This window comes from Tupaia chinensis, unplaced genomic scaffold, assembly GCF_000334495.1.
Source record: "Tupaia chinensis unplaced genomic scaffold, TupChi_1.0 Scaffold000416_1, whole genome shotgun sequence".
Classification (NCBI taxonomy): domain Eukaryota; kingdom Metazoa; phylum Chordata; class Mammalia; order Scandentia; family Tupaiidae; genus Tupaia; species Tupaia belangeri.
Genome location: NW_006159921.1, coordinates 3,127,511 through 3,146,567, shown reverse-complemented (window position 1 = coordinate 3,146,567; position 19,057 = coordinate 3,127,511). Strand labels below are relative to the sequence as shown.

Sequence of the window (19,057 nt, the reverse complement as noted above, 5' to 3'; positions counted from 1 at the left end):
CACCGTCGGAGTCCAGCGACATAGCCATTACGCTAACTGCTGGTTCCCATGCCCAAAATTCTGAGAGGACAATGGTGGAGAAGGGATTGCAGTGTGGCATTCCCCTGGGGTATGTGCTTTCTCACTTTCTCTCTGTCTCTCTGGTGAATGCACATATCCTATGGCAAAAACCTAAAAAAAAAAAAAAGAAAAAAAGAAAAAAAAAAAAGCCAGCCATGGTGGTGTGCCCTTGTGATCCTAGCTCCTCAGGAGGCTGAGGCAGGAGGATACTAACACAGAGACCCTGTCTAAGCAAATGTAAAGGAGAGTAAATCCAGAGCTGACAGGTAGCATGATGGTTAAGATGCTGGACTCCCATGTTGCCAACCATGGTTCCAGTCCTGGACCTGGCGGCTTGCTTTCTCACTTTCCTCTCTCTTGTCCAATAAAAAAAAAAAAAAAACAGTAAAGGGCAGAGTCTAGCTTAACTCTCTCAGTATTTACTCTTTTTTTTTTTTTTTTTATTGGACAAGAGAGAGGAAAGTGAGAAAGCAAGCTGGCAGGTCTGAGATTGAAACAGGGTCAGCCATGTGGGAGTCCAACACCCCCAACCACCATGCCACCTGCCAGCCCCCAATAATTCTTTTAAAAAAAAAAAAAAAGAGTAAGAGTAAATACTGAGAGAGTTAAGCTAGACTCTGCCCTTTACTGTTTTTTTTTTTTTTTTAGAATTATTTATTTAACTTATTTATTATGTTTTTAATTTGCTATAGAGCAAGTGCACTAACCAGAGAGAGAGAGCAAGCAAGTGAGAAAGCAAACTGCCTGGTCTGGGACTTGAACTACAGTCGGCCATGTGGGAGTTCAGCATTTCAACTACCATGCCACCCACTAGCTCGTCTTTTACTCTTTAATTAACTAATAATTCAGAGGGCATATGTGCTCACCAGAGAGAGAACATGGTGTGTGATCACACCACAACCCTTTTTCCTCCACTTCTCCTTCTTTTCAAAATTCTAGACTTAACACACACACACCTACTGTGTTTTTCAAGTCACTGGGGCCAGTCAGCCATGTGGGACCCGGCTCCCAGTGCTTAATCACCACACTGTGTGATAGCCCTACTGTTTTTGAGAGAGACAGTCTTGCTGTAGGGCACATGCACTCCCCAGAGACACAGAAAGTGAGAATCATCCCCATGGGGCATGGCCACACCACAGTTCTTCCTCCTCCCTTCCCTTCTCAGGATTTTGGGCTTGCACACACACACACACACACACACACACACACACATGGTGTGAGTTTCAAGCTGCCAGGTCTAGGACTCGAACTGTCATTGACCATGTGGGAGTCCAGTGCCTTAACCACGGTGCCATTTACTGGCCCCTGCCCTACTCTTTAGTTTAAATGAACTAATAAGTTACTTTCCTCTTAATAGTTTATCCCTAAGGGGATATAGGGAGAGATGGAGTAGAAGCTCCTTCCTAAATGTTGACTTCTCCAGACCCTTGTCCCCCAATACAGTTGGGGCCCAGAGGACTATCTGCTTAGCACAAGACTCATGTCCAGAAGGGATGTTCTCCTCAAGGGAAGCACCAGGTGCAGCTGTCCTCAGTTGCTATCACAGCGCTGGCTCCCTTCTGGGAACAAGGTTTGGGGCTATATCCCCAGCCTGGCCCTGGGAGTAGCCCCAGGAGCACTAACTTGCATGCTGGTTGTTCCTAGGTCCCTTCTGACCAAGGGGATATGGCTCTGAAGATGATGAGGCTGGTGACTCCGCAGGAATAGGATAGAATGGGCTTGGGGGAGGAATAGGATAGACTGGGCTGGAGAGGAGTTGGCTGGATCTTGGAGCACAAGAGTCAGATCGAGGAGGACTTCAAGCTGTAGGGAGCATCATTCTGCCCTGCGTCTAACTTAGGCTGTGATTATGAAGGTTTCTGCAGAGGAAGAAATCATTGCCTCTGTGGCAGTCTGGAAATCATTTCTGCTTCTTAAAGAAAAAAAAAATCTAAGTTTTTAAAAATGGAATTGTTTTCATAAAATGAAGGATTGTAATAGATTTAACTGTTTCTTATTACAAAATCAAATGATGTGATTTATAGAAAAAGTGAGAAATACAGGTAAACAAAGAATGAAATAAACACCCATATACTCCCTTCTCAGGGATAAGCACTGTTACCAATTTAGTATATATCCTTGAACATCTTTTTTTTTGCAATATATACATATATATTTTTTATAAAAATGGAATCATCATTGTTTACTATCTTACCGCCATCAACTTTGTTCACATATCAGTATGTCCTAATTACTGTTTCATGTCAATAAATGTTCTATAACATTTTTAATGGCTGCTGAGCACCTAATTGTATGGTTGTACCATGATTATTTATTAATCCAGTGCCTTAACCACTATGCCATTCCCAACAAATTCCCAGTTGTTTCCCACAAGTAATTTCTAGTTGTCATGGTTGTAAGCAGGGCTCTGGTGATTCATCCTGAGAGGGTCCTGAAAGATGGCAGTGAAGGAAAATCCTCTCAAGGGGCAGGACTTGGAGCAGTGCACCTGATGGTTCATTTGCCTGTTGGGGAGTATGTACCTGCACCAAACCATGCTGTGGCTGGGCAGTCAGAAACTTAGAATAAACATGATTGCAAATATGACAAGGAGGTCTGAGGAAGAGGTATAAGACTAGGCCTCTCTGAATGGGAGAGTATGAAAGTATTTGTGTTCCTCGCGAATGACTGCCAAGGAGTAAAGGGAGATTTTAGCAATCAGGTGGGTAGGATGACTTAGTCTACAGATAGCCTTAGTCTATAGCCTTCTCCAGCCACTCTTGTGGGCTCGTGAACAATGCAGCCATGGTGGTCACGTGTGAGCTCTGAAACACAGACATCCACTCACCAAGGCCGGGCTACAACGGAGTGCCCAATCTGCCAGCCACAGAGACAGCGCTGAATCCCTAATGTGGCACCATTGCCTGAAGAGATCAGCCAGCTACCTGGTGGTGCTAGGGTGATTACATTGCACCACTTTCACTATGGAAGAAGCAGCACTTTGTTCTTATTGGAACTGACACTTGCTCTGGACACAGATTTGCCTTCCCTGCCCACATCGCTTCAGCCAATACCACCATCTGGCTCATAGAAGCCTTAACCACCGTCATGGTGTTCACAGCAAATGAAATGAAGCGTTGAGTTTATGCAAGTGGAATTGAATGGTCTCACAATGTTCGCCAGCATCTTAAAGCAACTGCTGTGACAGGTAGGTGGATGGTTTTTTGAAAATTCAGTTACATGGATGCAGCAGATGGTGTAATGATTACATCACAGGACTCCTACATGGCTGACTATGGTTCGAATCCCAGGCCCAGAGACTGAAAAATCACACCAGGTGCATGTGCGTGCGTGCCCAAAATTCCAAGAGAAGTGGCAATCCCCCCCAGGAGGTGATTTTTTCACTTTCTTTCTTCTGCAAGTGCACATGCCCTGTAGCAAAAATTTCTCTTAAAGAAAGAAAAAGAAAGTTCGACTATAGTACTAGCTAGTGGTGATAACTGGCAGGGCTGGGGTTTTACCCTCTAGTATGTGTGTTATGCTCTAAATAATCAACATTCATGGTTCTTTTTTTTTTTTTTTTGGAGAGATTTTCACTGTAGGGCGCGTGCGCTCGCCAGACAGACAGAGAGAGACAGAGACAGAAAGCGAGAAATCACCCCCCAGGGGGGATGGTCACGCCACAATCCCTTCTCCTCCATTCTCCTCTCGGGATCTTGGGCACGCACGCACACGCGCCCGGTGTGAGTTTTAAGCCACCGGGTCTGGGACACGAACCTCGGTCGACTACGTGGGAGTCCAGCGACATAGCCATTACTCTAACTGCTGGTTCCCACATTCATGGTTCTTTCATGCTCAGAATTCTAGAATCAAGGAATCAAGGGATAAACATCAAAGGAATTTCTAATTAACCCCAATGATTCAATAATAAAAAGTTTTGTTCCGGTCTCTTATAGGCTCTGGTGGTTTAGAGGTCTTAGCTTAAAAGAAAGAAATGTTTTCATCAGGAGATAAAGCAAAAATTCCACTAAAATGGATCTTGAAGCTGCCATCGACCTCTATGGGCACTGCATCAACAGGCAAAGACTACTGGGGCCAGCAGGTGGCCTGGTAGCTAAGGTGTTTGACCGTGGCTCAAATCTTGGACCTGACACATACCCTGTAGCAACTTTAAAATAATAATAGTAATAAAGATAACAAATGAAATTAAATAATTATTTTTTTTAAAAAAAGGATGTATTAAAAAAATAAAACAAACAGGCAAAGACTGACTGAAGTGACTGTTCCTGACTGTCAAGGGGAAATTGGATTGTTACTACAGTGGACATAAGGAGAAAGCCTGCAAAAGATTTGGGGGATCATTCCTGGGTACTCCCATAATCTCTGATTAAAGTCAATAGAAAACTGTAACAATCCAACTTAGGCGGATAGTGGTCTAGACCCTTACCAAAAGAAGTTTTGGGTCATTTCATCAGGCAAGGAACTATGACTAACTAAGGTAGTTGGTCATTTCATCAGGCAAGGACAAAGAAGTAAGGAATGGGCCGTGCCTGACGGTGGTTATAAATAGTCCTGGCTGTGACCTTGGATCTTGCTGTAGAAATGAAGACTGTAATAGTTACAAACATTTCTTCCATATTTTAATGGGAATCTATTCTAATAAATATTAGCCAAATGTTTGGTTTTTATCTCTCCTGTCATCCCTTTGTCATCTAAGGTGTGCAAGTAGTAGGTCACTTTATTTATTTATTTTTGAGAGATAATTCTGTAGGGCATGTGCACTCACTGAAGAGACAGAGATGGAGAGAAGGTGAGAAATCATCTCCTGTGGGGGAGAGTCATGCCACAATCGCTTCTCCATTTTCTTCTCAGGATTTTGGGCTCCCACAGACACATGACCGCTGTGTTTGAAGCTGCCAGGCCTGGGACTTAAACCGCAGTTGACCATGTGGGAGTCCAGTGCCTTAACCACCACAACTGGCCTCAGTTGGTAACTTTACATGTATCGATATTTCAAGATGTCAAGGAGGGAGTGAGAATCAGCTAGGAAAATAACACTACCCAAAGATAAAAAGGCACTCATGCCCTTCTGGGAAAAGGCTAGTGGTTCTGGTTTTGATAGGGATAGTCGTGTCATGGTGAACATAAGCAGGACTTAGTTACGGCCTTTATTTGGCGAATATGTATGATTTAAGGTGACATGTATGGGTGCCAGCCTGACAAAGGGTGGCTAATGTCTTTGTAATGTTTCAGCTGGGCTAGACTGAATTACCTTTTCAAGAATTTCCTTGGGACCAGCAGATGGTGGAATGGTTACATCACTGGAGTCCCACAGGGCCAGCCGCAGTTTGTGTCCCAGACTCAGTGGCTTAAAATAAAAGAAAGAATGTCCTGTCTGGGAGATCAGCAGATAGCATAGGCATAATGGTTATGTTGCTGGACTTCGTAATCTACCATGGTTTGAGTCCTGGACCAGGAGACTTAAAACTCAAGGTGGGCGTGTGTACATACACGCCCAAAGTCCCAAGAGGAGAATGGAGGAGAAAAGATTGTGGCATGGTCATCCTCCTTGGGTGATTTCTTGCTTTCTGCCTTTGTCTCTCTGGTGAGTGCATGCGCCCTATAGCAAAAATCTCTTAAAAAAAAAAAAGAAAAAGAATTTCCTGTACGTTTCTGATTAGGCCACACACGAGATTCTTGCAGTGATCAGGAAGACAGAAGTGAAACGACAGCCATCTGTAGTTTGAGAAAGTAATTTTCCTGCTGGCTCAGCCTGTTAGCAGCCAGGCCTGCAACTATTCTTCCTTCCTGGGTCCTCCTGGGGCTCCTTTGCCTCCTGCTCCAGCTGAGTGTCAGTGCAGTGAGGAAGGACCCAAGAATTGTCCTTGTGGTCTTTACCTCTTTACCTCGTGCGGTCGGCTATGTGGGATCCAGCTGCCTACCCATGCCACCTGCTGGTCCCCAATTTTCACTTCTTAATATTATACTAACAAGTAATATTTACTGTGCACTTGCAACATACCAACTGCTGGACCAAGCACTTATTAATACACGCATCGTCTCATTATGTTATTTAAGTTCTTTATTCACAAGGGAGCATGTGCATTTGCATCAGGGAGGTGGGGAAGCACCCTCCACAGGGTCTGGTCATGCCACGATACACTTTACGCAGTCCTGCAGTGTGTTGGATCTTGGGCACTTCTATCTGTGCCCAGCATGTGTCAAGCTGAACAGGCTGGAGATTCAATCCATGGTCATGTGACTGTTAGCACTGCAGGGTGGCATGCTGCCACCTGGCACAGTGACTGGGATCATCTTTGCTCTTCACTTTGACCCTGTGAAATGGACACATTAAAAAAAATTGTTCTCACTTTACTTATGAGTAGGTAAGTTTAGAGAGATCACCTAAAGTCTCTCAATTTTGATGCCCATGGAAATTAAATTTTAACATGACTTTTAATCATGTGTTAATGTGTAACGCACTGCCTTTTTTTTTTTTTGAGAGAGAGAGATTTTTGCAATAGGACTTGTGGGCTTGCTGGAGAGACAGAAAGTGAGAAATCACACTCCAGGGGCAATGGCTGCACTGCAATTCCTTCTCCTTCACTCTCTCTGTATCTTGAGGACATGCACACACACGCCCGGCACAAGTTTCAATTCGCTGAGTCCGGGACTCAAACCACAGTCGGCCATGTGGGAGTCCAGTGACGTAACCATTATGCCATCTGCTAGTCCTTGCACTGCACTTTTTTAGCAATACTGCTTCCTATAAAACTTTCCAGTTACTTACTTTTCATAGCTACTATTTTCTGATGACAGCAAAGATGTGGTGCCAGCCCAGATCACCTATTGTTAGTCTTATTAGAAAAAAGAAACACTAAGGCTCCATTCGGTTAAGATAGTGTAGTTAATGTTTTTCTGTTATACAGATTCAAGTGCAAACCAGATGCTGATGGGATGGAACCCCAGCACCTTAATGAAATTGCCCAGGGAGAGTCTAGCTGTGAGTAGAAAGAAGGGCTTAGGGAGAAGCCCAAGGGAACTTGGAATGCTCAGCGACCCAACCTGGTAGAGGAGGCTCATTCACGAGGGACCTGGAGAAGGAAGAAATCTAAAGTCAGCGTTTGAGGAGGAGCACTGTACTTGGAAATATCTCCAGGACCAGGAAGCAAGGGGTCAGAACGTGTTCGATAGCTAGGTTACCTGCGTTCAGGCCTGGCTCAGGTGACCATCAGCTGGGAAGCGTTAGGCAATTGACTGAACTGTTTTGTGCCTCAACTGTTGTATTCAGATCAGTGAGAAAATAAGAAGGCATCCAATTTTGGCCAAATTAAAGGAGTCTTTATTAGCTGGCTGACTGTGAGAGAACTTGAGTCACTCCAAAACCTGGCAGCAGCAAAGCAGGAGTAAGGTATATAAAGGCAAAACAAAACAAAACAAAACCAAAAAAACACAAGCCAAAAAAACTACAAGCATTGAAAATGCAAGAGCAGTTTATAAAAGCCGAAAAAGCGAGTTATCAGGAAAGACAGTTATAATGAGTGAGAAATTTTTAGGAAGTACATATGGGTCAGGTTACGGGGAGAGGAGGACGGCAAATGGAAGTGCTCATGCTTCACAACTTCCTCATTTTTTGGTTTTGTTTAGAATTTTGCCAGCTGGCATGTGTGCTTGTGGGGGAGGAGGGGAGAAGGCACCCCCCAGTGGGGCGTGGTCATGTTTTTTCCTGTTTTTCTATGCATCCTGTCAGGATTTTGGGGGCATGTACACACATGTCTTTTTTAAAAAAGATTTTTCTATAAGGTGTGTACACTTGCTGGAGAGACAGAGAAATAGAAAGTGAGAAATCAGCCCCAGGGGGATGGCCATGCTGCAATCGCTTCTCTTTCATTCTCCTCTCAGGATTTTGTGCATGCACGCATGCATGCATACATGTCCAGTTTGAATTTCAAGCTGCCAGGTCTGGGACTTGCACTATAGTCAGCCACATAAGACTCCAGTATCTTAATCACTATGCTACCTGTTGGCCACCCTGTGTGTCTTTCAAGCCATCAGGACTAAGACTTGTACAGCATGGTCAGCCATGTGGGCTCTGGCTCCCTTAACTAATAGGCCATGGGACTAGCCCCATCGAAAGGGGATGATATCAGAATTATTGTGGTGATTAAATATGAACAATTTAGGCCCAGCCACAGTGGCATAGGCAGTAGAATGCTGCTGCATGCTACTAGAGCTATGTGGGAAGGACCAGGGTTCAAATCCTACATCAGCCTGAACATACCAGGTGCACCCGCAGCTGCGCCCGTGATCCTGGCTGCTGGAAGGCTGGCCTGGTGTAGGGGATTGCAGCATGACGAGACCCCACTAGGGGTCTCTATCTTTCTCTTTCAATAAAATAGACTTTTAAGGACCAGCAGTTAGCATAATGGCTATGTCGCTGAACTCTCATGTAGTCGACCGCGGTTTGAGTCCCGGACCCGGTGGCTTAAACTCACACTGGGTATGTGTGCGTGCATGCCCAAGATACCAAGGAGAATGGAGGAGAAGGGATTGTGCTGTGGCCATGCCCCCTGGGCGGTGATTGCTTGCTTTCTGTCTGTCTGTCTCTCTCTGTCTGTCTGGCAAACGCACACGCCCTATAGCAAAAACCTCTCCAAAAATAAATAAATAAAGAAATAAAATTAAGTAAATAAAATAGACTTTTAAAAATATGATGGATTTGGGCCAGCCCCTAGCATACCGGAAGTACTTGGCCAGAGTTTGCTGCTATTATGATTAATCATTCCACAAAAAGAGGAAGGAGAACTGTTTTATTTTTATTTTTGTAAATAAAATAGTCTTCCCTTGGGAAGACTAGCAAATGGTATTATCCTCCATGGGGTTAGTAGACATTAGTCATCAGACAGGACTAAAGAAAGCTGGTTCTCTCTGGGGTGTTGCAGAGTCCACTGAGCCTGCTAGGTAGCCTTGGAGTCTTGCACTGGAAAAAAAGTTTTCCATTCAAAGAAACATGTGTTGAACTCTTTCTGTGTGCAAAGACTGTCTTGGGTGATGGTAGAATTAAAAAAAGAATGCAAAATCGGCGTTATAGTGTGTATACATGTATGTGTGTGAGAGAGAAAGAGATAGAGACAGTGAGTGATGAAGACAGAGACTGAAACCTTTCTGGGGCACCAACAATAATTGCTACCCTCTTGCTTCTGCTGGACTTGAACATCAAAATTTTTAAAAACAACCTCAATACCATTATTGTTCAACCTGGTTCCTTAAATTAACAAACATTCCTTAATCCAATATCCCAAACCTGAGTAATTCTGCAAAGTTGCTTCCTCCAGTTCAAAGTCCTGGGCTAGAGCATCTGACCAGTGAGCCCCAGCCACAGGGCTGTACTGTATCCATGAAGAACTATAGAAAGAAAGGTCTAACTCCTTTCAGACCCTGAGACCCTGACAGCAGAGAATTCCTCCTGATGCTGGCACATTTAAAAACACGATTTTCCATTAAACATGGTATCAACAGTTATACAGAAGAGAGCACAAGTTGCCAGGAATCTTTTGGACAGAAGGTGGGATTAAAGTGAGCCCTATGAGATTAGTAGAATGTAGTATTTATAGGCACTAGGAATAGGATATAATTCTATTTCTAGTAAAATACTAAGTGTAACAGGAAGAAAATTTAGAAAATAAAAAAATGTAGGAAAAATAGTAATTAAAAGTCTATTACGCCCCCTCCAAAGTCATTCTCTCTCTCCCTCCCTCCTTCTCTCTGTCCATAGGTTCATGGTAACCATACCACAAGTTCATATCCCTATATTTTATTTAACAGAGTATTATAAGAATTTTTCTATGTTACTGTGGACTCTTTGTAAAGGTAAGTTTTTAACAAACACATAATTTTCTACTAAGGAAATGTTTCAGAATTTATTTGACCAGCCCTCCATATTTTGTCACTTACTCTGATTCTATTTTTTTCCATATTTTGACATTTATTCTGATTCCAACTAGGTGATGAACGTTATTTTGCTTAAACCCTTTTCTGTATTTAGAGATCATTAATTAGTAAGGACTACTGACAACAAAATTACTGGTAGAGAGTATGAATGTTATAAAAGGCAGGGGCACTTCTCATAAAGATGTGACACCACTTCAAGCTGTTACACAGTCATCTCAACAGGTACTTCAAAATTCTCAAAGGAAAATTGATATAAATCAGTGAAGTCTAAAGACCATAGGCCCTAGAGTATATGACATAGAAAAAGAATTTTCAACTGGACACAAAACTTTTCAGGAAGGAAAAAAACTACATTTCCCAGCCTCCCTTGCAGTCAAGTGTGGCCATGTGTCTAAGTTCTGACCAATGAAATGTAAGCGGAAGTGTTCCACTGGGAGCATCTGAGAACCTGCCCTAATTTGTGCCTTTTCATCCTTTTTGTCCTTCCTTTCTTTCATTTTACTGGCTAGAAGGTGGGTCATGAGCCTAAGGACCATATCATAAGCATGGTGGGAAGATACAGTGGGAGGAGCCAGGGTTCCTGAGGACTTACTAGAGCTGACCCACCATTCCACATTGGTACCACTTTGCTCTCTTTAAGTGAGAGAAATAAATTTATAGCTTAAACCACAGTTGGTTTGAATTATCTACTACTTACGGCACAGCCTAGTTCTAACTAAACACAGTATGGTTTTAGAAATCAGGAAAAGCATTTTTACACTCTTTTTCATAAGCCCAGAGAAGTTGAGAGCTATTGCTATGGAAAAAAAGCATTTCAAATGTACTTGAAGATCGTGTCATGAGATTTGATGTCTTAAATATTCCTGATCTTGACAGACAAGTAAATTTCACTGTCAGTCCTAGGAAAGTCCTAGTAAAATGTAGGATTCATGGAACCCAGAGGTGACATGGTGATTGAGGTGCTAGACTCCCACATGGCTGACCGTGGTTCAAATACTGGACCTGGTGGCTTGCTTGTTACTTTCCCCTTCTCTCTCTCTGTCTGTCTGGTGAGCATACACATCCTATAACAAATTTAAAAATAAATAATAAATAATAAATAAAATGAAATACTTCTTTTTAAAAATTATAAGATTCATGATAACACAGTTTCCAATTTAGTTGCCTCAAGTACAGAAGAAAAAAAAGCGGAGGGGGGTGAGTAAACTCCATTTATCGCGTTCCCAAGGATTACTGCCCTTACTCCAAGAGCTATTAAAAGGCCCTCCTGAGAGAACTACAAAAATAAAGTGGCATTGGCATCTCTCTGGGAACACATTTAACCCTACCCCTAGAAGAATAACCTGTGTTTTGCTAAAACCCAAGTCAAGCCCTGTTTTCACAGGCTAACCCCAGAATAGACATTTCACGTCCAGAGTGGTAGGGTCGTGGCACTTGGCAATGAAATCCATATTCCATTAGGAAGTTGTCCTGTTTTCACTTTAATCGGTTATGGGTGTTTCTAACATGGATTGAACACTATATTTCAGGGTGTACCACCTGAGCTACAGCTCACTGTTACCTTGTAGCTTTCCTTTAAAAGTTACCTGGCCGTTGCCCCAGCCTCGGAAGGCTGCCTTTGCTCCTTGTTCACTTTCCCTTTAAGAGTCGTGAGTGTCGCAGCTGGTAATGTTCCCAGTGCCCTCTGGACTAATTGGCACCGTATGAGAATTTTCTAATTCGGAAGAAAAAGAACCTATTCTCCAGGGAAGTCTCTTCAAGGTAATTGCTCTAGGAGGTTCCTGCCACTACCTTTGGCAACCTTCAGAGACAAATCCTTCTTTGCTGGTAGGAGGAGCTGGAAGCTCACAGATAGGAAAATGGGAGCTCAGGACGTCCTTGCTGAGACCTTTGCATTCAGTAACCTTTGGACGCAAAGGAAGTGGGAGAAAGGCCAGCGCATCAACCATCAACAGCAGCTGCACTGTCACAATGGCTGCAGCTACAATGGCATTTGCATCAGCTTCCTTTCTCCTCCTCCTCCTCCTCCTTCTTCTTTTTAGATTTTTGGTATAGAGTGCATATGCACACTAGAGACACAGAAAGAGATGGAGAAAGAGAAATCACATCCAGGGAGATGGCCACTCCACAATCCCTTCTCTTCCATTCTCCTCTTGAGATTTTGGGCATGCATGCACAACACGCCCAGCATGAGTTTCAAACTGTTGGATCCTGAAATTGAACCAGGGTCAGCCATATGGGAGTCCAGTACCTTAACCACGATGCCCCTTGGCTGCTGGCCCCTTGGCTTCCATTTTCTAAAGAGCTTCAGTGAAGGATAGGCTGTTGATGCTCCATGCAGAGAGAGCACAGCACTTATTTTGAAGAAATCCTTCTACACTACCCCTGGGTTGGGGGGAGGCACCCAGGGGTGTCTGAGTGAGAAAAGATGGGGGCTCACTGGACAGAGCAAGGCTCCACGAGGAAGGCATGTGTGTTCAGGGAGTGAGTGAGAAGGAAAAAAGACACGGAGAAGAGAGAAGTCGTTTCTGGGTCACAGCACCTCACACTGGAAGGGGATATGGAGGGGTGAAAGAGGGGGGAGGTGACAAATGGGTGGCATATTGGAAAGAACAAAGCGTGGAAGCACAAAAGCATAACTGTTTTCAGTAGCTCTCCTCAGTTCTGCTTTGAAACCTTCAGTGATGTCTACTGCTCTCTGCCGTGAGTGTGAGTGAGCGCATTCTTTCTGGGGAAGCCGAGGAAGTGCTGAACTCTGGTCCGCTGATGATGCGGAAGGAACAAGAGAGCGCGGGGTTGGACACAGGAGGGAGGAAAGTCTAGGAGGGGCTGCAGCACTTTTGTTCCCGTGTGTTCATATTACAGTCCTGGAACACAGCAGAAAGGACAGGACAGTCACAGTGGGTGTTTGGGTCGAGAAGTGGAGGTTTGATGATTTCATGGGGGAGGTTTCCAGGCTGTGTGTGAATTCAGGCCTGCTTAATTTCCAAGCTCACACCTTAATTATCTGGACAGGCATGTCCTTCCTCTGCCGCTGAACAGGACTTTAGGACAGTTAGGATCAGTGCCAAAGAGCTGCTGGCTCCTGTTTCTAGTAAGAGGAACATAGCATGGGGCATAAGTGCATAGGTTTTGGAATCGTACTCTGAACTTGAACCCTAACTGCCATTTACTGGTTGTGCGACCTTTAACATGTGACTCAGATTCTCTGTACTTAACTTTCCCCATCTATAAAAGCAAGGGAATGATAGTATCTTATCAGGAGAGTAAATGAAATAAGATGCATAAGAGTTTTGGCACAGTGCAGTGTTAGTTATTATTACTGTTTGCTAATAAAACCATGCCGTGAATGGCCCGAAAGGGCTAGCCTTATCCCTTTATCCATCTTTCTGCTCCACAGAAAGCATTCAGGTCCTGGAGCCAAATAGACTCAATTCCAATCCTAGTTCTGCTCCTCTGGCTGTGTCACTCTAGGCAGATAACTTCATCTCTGTGAAGGAGGTGAGTAACTCCTCACCAGTGGAATTGTTGGGAGTGTGCACTAACATGAGAAGTGCCTGACCAAGTTCTGCCCACCTGGTTTGATCAAGAGATGGTCCAGTGGCTCCTCTACTCTGTTCTCTGCTTTGTTTTGTTTCTCATTTGCTAATAGAGGTTTACTTATTTTAAAAATTTTTATGATTATTTAATTTTATTTATTGATTCATTCACTTATTTTAATTTGACCAGAGTGAGATACACAGAGAGAGAAGTGAGAAAACAAGCCACCAGGTCCAGGACTCAAACTGTGGTCAGTCATGTGAGAGTGTCCAGCACCTTAACTACCATGCCACCTGCTGGTCCCCAATAGAGGTTTATTTAGCTCATGATTCTGGTGACTGGAAAGTCTAAGAACATGGGGGACCAGCAGTTGGCATAATGGCTATGTTGCATGTAGTCGACCAAGGTTTGAGTCCTGGACCCAGTGGCTTAAACTCACGCTGGGCACATGTGCATGCGTGCGCAAGATCCCGAGAGGAGGATGGAGGAGAAGGGATTGTGGCGTGGCCATCCCTCCACGGGGTTATTTCTCACTTTCTGTCTCTCTGCCTCTCTCTTTTTGGCACACACCCTATAGCAAAAACCTCTCCAAAAAATAACTAACTAAATAAATAAAAGAACATGGACCCAGCATCTGGCTGACTTCTGGTACTAAGTCACTGATTGAAGCAGAGACAGAAAGAGAGAAAAACAAAACAAACAAACAAACAAAACAACACTTTTCCACTTTCTCAGTTTTCTTTTCCATGCTCCCAGCCAGTTAGATGGTGCCCTTCCATTAGGCCTTGCCCCTTAAAGGTCTAACCACTTCCCAAAGTCATTATACGCTAAACCACACTTCCAAAACATGAATCTCTAAGGGGCAAATCATTATCCAAACCATGGCAGACACCAAACCGTGTTATAGACCGTCTAGGCAATCCCAGTTACCCTCACACCCTCCTCATTCATATGATAAATACGAGCAGCCTAGCCCAGAGGATATGCAACAAGAGACAGTGCAGATGAGGATTCATGCAAAGTTCACTGCCACCAGAAAATCTAAGAGGACCACAAGACTCACAGCTGTCGTGAGAATAATAATTGCTGTTCCTATCAAGTGCTTGCTAAGTGCCAGGCCCTGTGCTAAGTGCTTTGCTGCTGTCATTTCACTTAGTCATCAACCCACGAAAGGGGACTATTCTTCTGCCTATTTTACAGATGGGAACTTGAGACAAAGGAAGTTTAAATAAGTTTCTCAAGGTAGCACAGTGGAAAAAGTGACAGTTGTGAGATTTGAACCCATGCAGTCTATGGCCTAAGTTCATGCTCTTTTTTTTTTTTAATGTTTGTATGTATGTATGTGTGTATTTATTTATTTACTTATGAGAGAGATTTTTGCTATACGGTGCATGCACTCATCAGAGAGACAGAGACAAACAGAAAGTAAGAAATCACCCCCTGGAGAGAATGGCCACACCACATTCCCTTCTCCTCCATTTTCCTCTTGGGATTTTGTGCACACATACATGCACATATGTTCACGGGGTCCAGGATTTGAACCACAGTTGACTGTGTGGGAGTCCAGTGCCTTAACCACTGTACCAACTGCTGGTGCCTTTATTTATTTATTTTTAATTGCTATAGGATACATGTGCTCACCAGAGAGGAAGAGAGAGAGAGAGAGAGAAGGGAAGAGAGCTCCCAGTGGGGCAGTGGGCATGTCATGCCACAATCCCTTCTCCTTGCAAGAACTTGAACTGTGCAGTTGGCCATGTGGGATGCAGCCACCCTAACCTCCACACTGCCTGCTGGCCCTGGATGCTAAAATGCTCTGGAAATACTATAGATCAGTATGGATGTTCTATTGACAATGATCAGTAGCATTATACTTCTACAATTTCTACAATTGTTTTAGAGCATCTAATTCAGAAAGATCTTTCCTTGGATGCCTCCCAGGCACCACAAATTCAATGTTTCTAAAAATAAAAGTTTAACTGTTTTTTCTTACCATTCCCTCCAATCTGCCCCTTTTCTTTCGATCCATATCGTAGCAAATGATGAGACTCTGATGCCCAAGCACAAACTGGGAATCTCCTTGGAAGCTCCCCCCACTCACCCCAGCTAACACGTCCTATCAATTTTGTTCCGTTAGTCTCCAACTCTGCCTGCCACATCCCTGGCCTCCTCCCTTGGCTGTGTGCGCCCCCCAGATCTCTCCTGGAACACTCTAATACTGTCCTCTATCTCCAGTCTTGCCCTCCCAGCCATTGTCTGCACTGAAGCTACAAGGACTTTCTGTATATGAATCTGTTCATGCTGCTCTGCTTATAATCCAAACACAGCTCCCTAGCCCCTTGAGGATCATGTCCAAACTCCTCTCTGGGCCCAAGGCCTGGATGACCTGGACCTGTCACTCCTGGCCTCATTTCTGCTGACCTCTCCATTATGCACAGTAGGCACAGTGCCGAGGTATCATGGTATTTTCAGAGATCCATGAGCATATTTTCACTTCTTTAAAATCAGAAAGAAAATTATTTTCTCTCAAATCAAAGAAAGTGGTTTTCTTTTTTGATTTGCCAGAGGGCATGTGCAGTCAGAAGAGAAAGAAACAGAGACAGAGACACGGTGAGGGGGAGAAAGGACACTCCAGGGGAGCACGGTCATGCCGCAGTCTCTCCTCCATTTCTCCATTCTGAAGGGATTTGGGGCATGCAGTCAGGGCCAGGACTTGAAGTATGCGATTGGCCATGTGGATTATGGCTACCTTAACTGCCAGGCTAAGGAACCATCCCCTCAAAAAAAGTGTTTTAATATACAATAAGAATGCATAGGTCCATGCGATATTGCCACCAGATATAATATATGTTTTAATGGACAAAGGGGGCTGTAAAAGCCATAATGCGGCCCTGTTGTTTTAAATTATATTTCTGTCACCTTCCCTCCTCTGCCTAACGCTTCCTCTTTAGTCCAGATCTTAGTTAATTAACCCAGTGCTCCAGAAAATCTTTTCTAACCCCCAAACTGGAGTTCTGACTACTCCCAGGGTACTCAGCACTGGTCTGTACCATAGCACATATGACCAAGTATGGCGACTGTCCCATTTACTCAAAATTCCTTGGCAGCAGGTGTACATATGGTTCATAGATGTGATTCCAGCAGCTGGCACATAGTAGATACTCCACAAATAACTCATGAATGAATACACTGCTGGCAGAAGTCTGAAACTGATAACAACTGGGGCCAGCAGGTGGTGTGGTGGGTACACATCTTACAGGTAGGGCACTGGACTCCCACTGAAGTGGAGTGGGAGTTTGAGGCCTGGGCGTGGGGGCTTGCTTTCTCATTTTCCCTCTCGCTCTCTTTCTCTCTCTCTCTGCCTCTCTCTGGTGAGCGCATGTGCACTATAGCAAATTAAAAAAATAATAATAATAATAAATAAAATTAAAGCATTCTTTAAAAAAAAAAAAAAGGCAAAACAAACTGGTAACAACCTTGTGAAAGGTGTCAGAATCAAAATGGATTCACTCATGACAAACCCTGATGAGATGGGGCTGGGGGAGTGCCATGGAGGGAGGGCTCTCATGCACAATTGCCTGCTAACAGTAACTATCACGGGAGACTGCCAAAGCCAACACTTTGCACAAAGGCCACTGTAACCTTACACAAAAACATACTTCTGCAAGGACATCTGCCCAGCAACTGCCTATCCAAATTTGGATAGATGCCACCTTGCTATTGATCTTTGTAGTCAAGGATAATTGTTTCAAAAAACCTTGTATAAGCCTCCTCACTTTACTTTTAAAAGCTCTTGCCTTCCTTTACCTCCTCAGATGCACCCATGATCTGCCATAGTCTATGTACTTCAGATCTGCCAGCCCTGCTCATTTCTAACTAAACTCATTATCTTTGGAGAATCTGCCTCTCTGTGATTTGGGGGCATGGTCATGAATAATCTCTTCTTCATTTCTCCATTTTGTCTGGATTTGGTGCATACACAGTCAGGGACAGGATATGGTCTCTTAACCACCAGGCCAAGCAGTCATCCGCTCCAAGAAAGTGTCTTAATATGTGATAGGAATACATAGGTCTATGCAACATGGCTGTCACCTAGGAGAACAACTTGAGTACGTCGAAGCACTTCAAATGTATGCATTCTTTTTTATTTCATTACCAAGAACAGGCAGCATGGCAAAGCCTTGGGAGAGGTAGACAGCCTGGGTTGAAACCCCACCTCTGCCAATTATGGCTGTATAACTTGGAGTATATTACTAACTTAATCTCTTAGTGCTCAATTTTCTCATCTATAATGTAGGGGTAATGACAGTTTCTAATCTCATAGAATATTTAAAAAATACATAAGTTAATACTTATAAAGCACTTAGAACAATACCTAACACACAGCAAATACTTGTAAAAGAAATGAGAATTTATCTTAAGGAAAAATTGATGGATGCATCTGATGCTTTAGTTTTGTGGCAGTTCTATCTCCAAATGTCAAAATGCATTCTTGCTATGTATTCCGCTGTCCCTCCTGCTCATTCACTGTACCCTAAGGGTAGGTTTGCTTTCCTCCCTCAGCAGTTATGTAAAAGCAACCGTCAAACTGAAAGTCAGGAAGGTCTACTGTAGTGCCATTTCCTTCTACCTCCGAGGGAGGACCTGAGATGGGGGAAAATGGGAGAAGGAACAATATTGGCACAAGGGAGAAGGAGGAGAAGAAATCTGAGTCTTTGAGAAGGACTGGCGAGGACAAGGAGGCCATTGTCCCATTGTCTGTGGATACCCCACCCTGCAACTCTCTCTGGGCCACACACTTGCAAGCTTCCCTGAGAGGGTGTATTACATTTACTATAATCACAAGGTATGGCTATTACAGTAGGGAAAAACAACTGTTAAAGGTAATAGATGAGGCCAGTAGTGGTTAAGGTGCTGTATCCCATATGACCAACTCTGCAGTTCGAGTCCTGAGCCAGATGGCCTGAACATGTTGGGTGCACATGCATGCTTTAAAGCAAATTTCTCAAGTTTGAAATCATAATTTAGCTTTCCTGTATAATAATGAATAGTGAAACAAAAGTTTCTTTAAAAAGCTAAAGTTTTACAAAGTGAATAATTAATTTCTTGTTAACTCCGAACAATTAATTTATAATTTCAGACAAGACTATGTAGCAAGTATTTATTTTATTGAAAAGTAAAAGCAATAAAAAAATTACCATATTAAAAAAAAATCCTGAGAGGAGAATGGAGGAGCAAGGATTGTGGCATAGCCATCTTCCTGGGGGTGGGGGGGTGATTTCTCACTCTCTCTCTGTGTCTTTCTCCAGTGAGCACTCTCACATCTTATGACAAAAATCCTACCAAAATAATAATAATAATAATAATAGGGCCAACCTGTGGTATAGTGGTTAAGGCAACTGCATCTCGCATAGTCGGCTGCAGGTTTGAGTCAGACCCAGTTACTTGAGAAACATGCCACGCATGTGTATATGCATGCTTAAAGTTCCAATGGGAGGGAGCAATGGAGGAGAAAGAATTGTGGTGTGAC

General features: G+C 43.6%; 1 protein-coding gene and 1 long non-coding RNA gene across 2 annotated transcripts in view; one reads left to right on the top strand and one right to left on the bottom strand.

Moving 5' to 3' along the window:
• Positions 1–1,790, top strand: part of SCPEP1 (serine carboxypeptidase 1) — a 33,853-nt gene extending 32,063 nt beyond the window's left edge. The window contains exon 13 of the mRNA XM_006154665.3: positions 1,705–1,790. Within this exon, the coding sequence (XP_006154727.1) occupies positions 1,705–1,767 (63 nt within the window). The 3' untranslated portion in view covers positions 1,768–1,790. The remainder of the gene's footprint in view (positions 1–1,704) is intronic.
• Positions 1,791–6,137: 4,347 nt separating this feature from the next.
• LOC102489660 (uncharacterized) overlaps positions 6,138–19,057 on the bottom strand; it is a 76,406-nt gene continuing 63,486 nt past the window's right edge. The window contains exon 3 of the long non-coding RNA XR_335437.2: positions 6,138–6,374. This is a non-coding gene — a long non-coding RNA (uncharacterized LOC102489660). The remainder of the gene's footprint in view (positions 6,375–19,057) is intronic.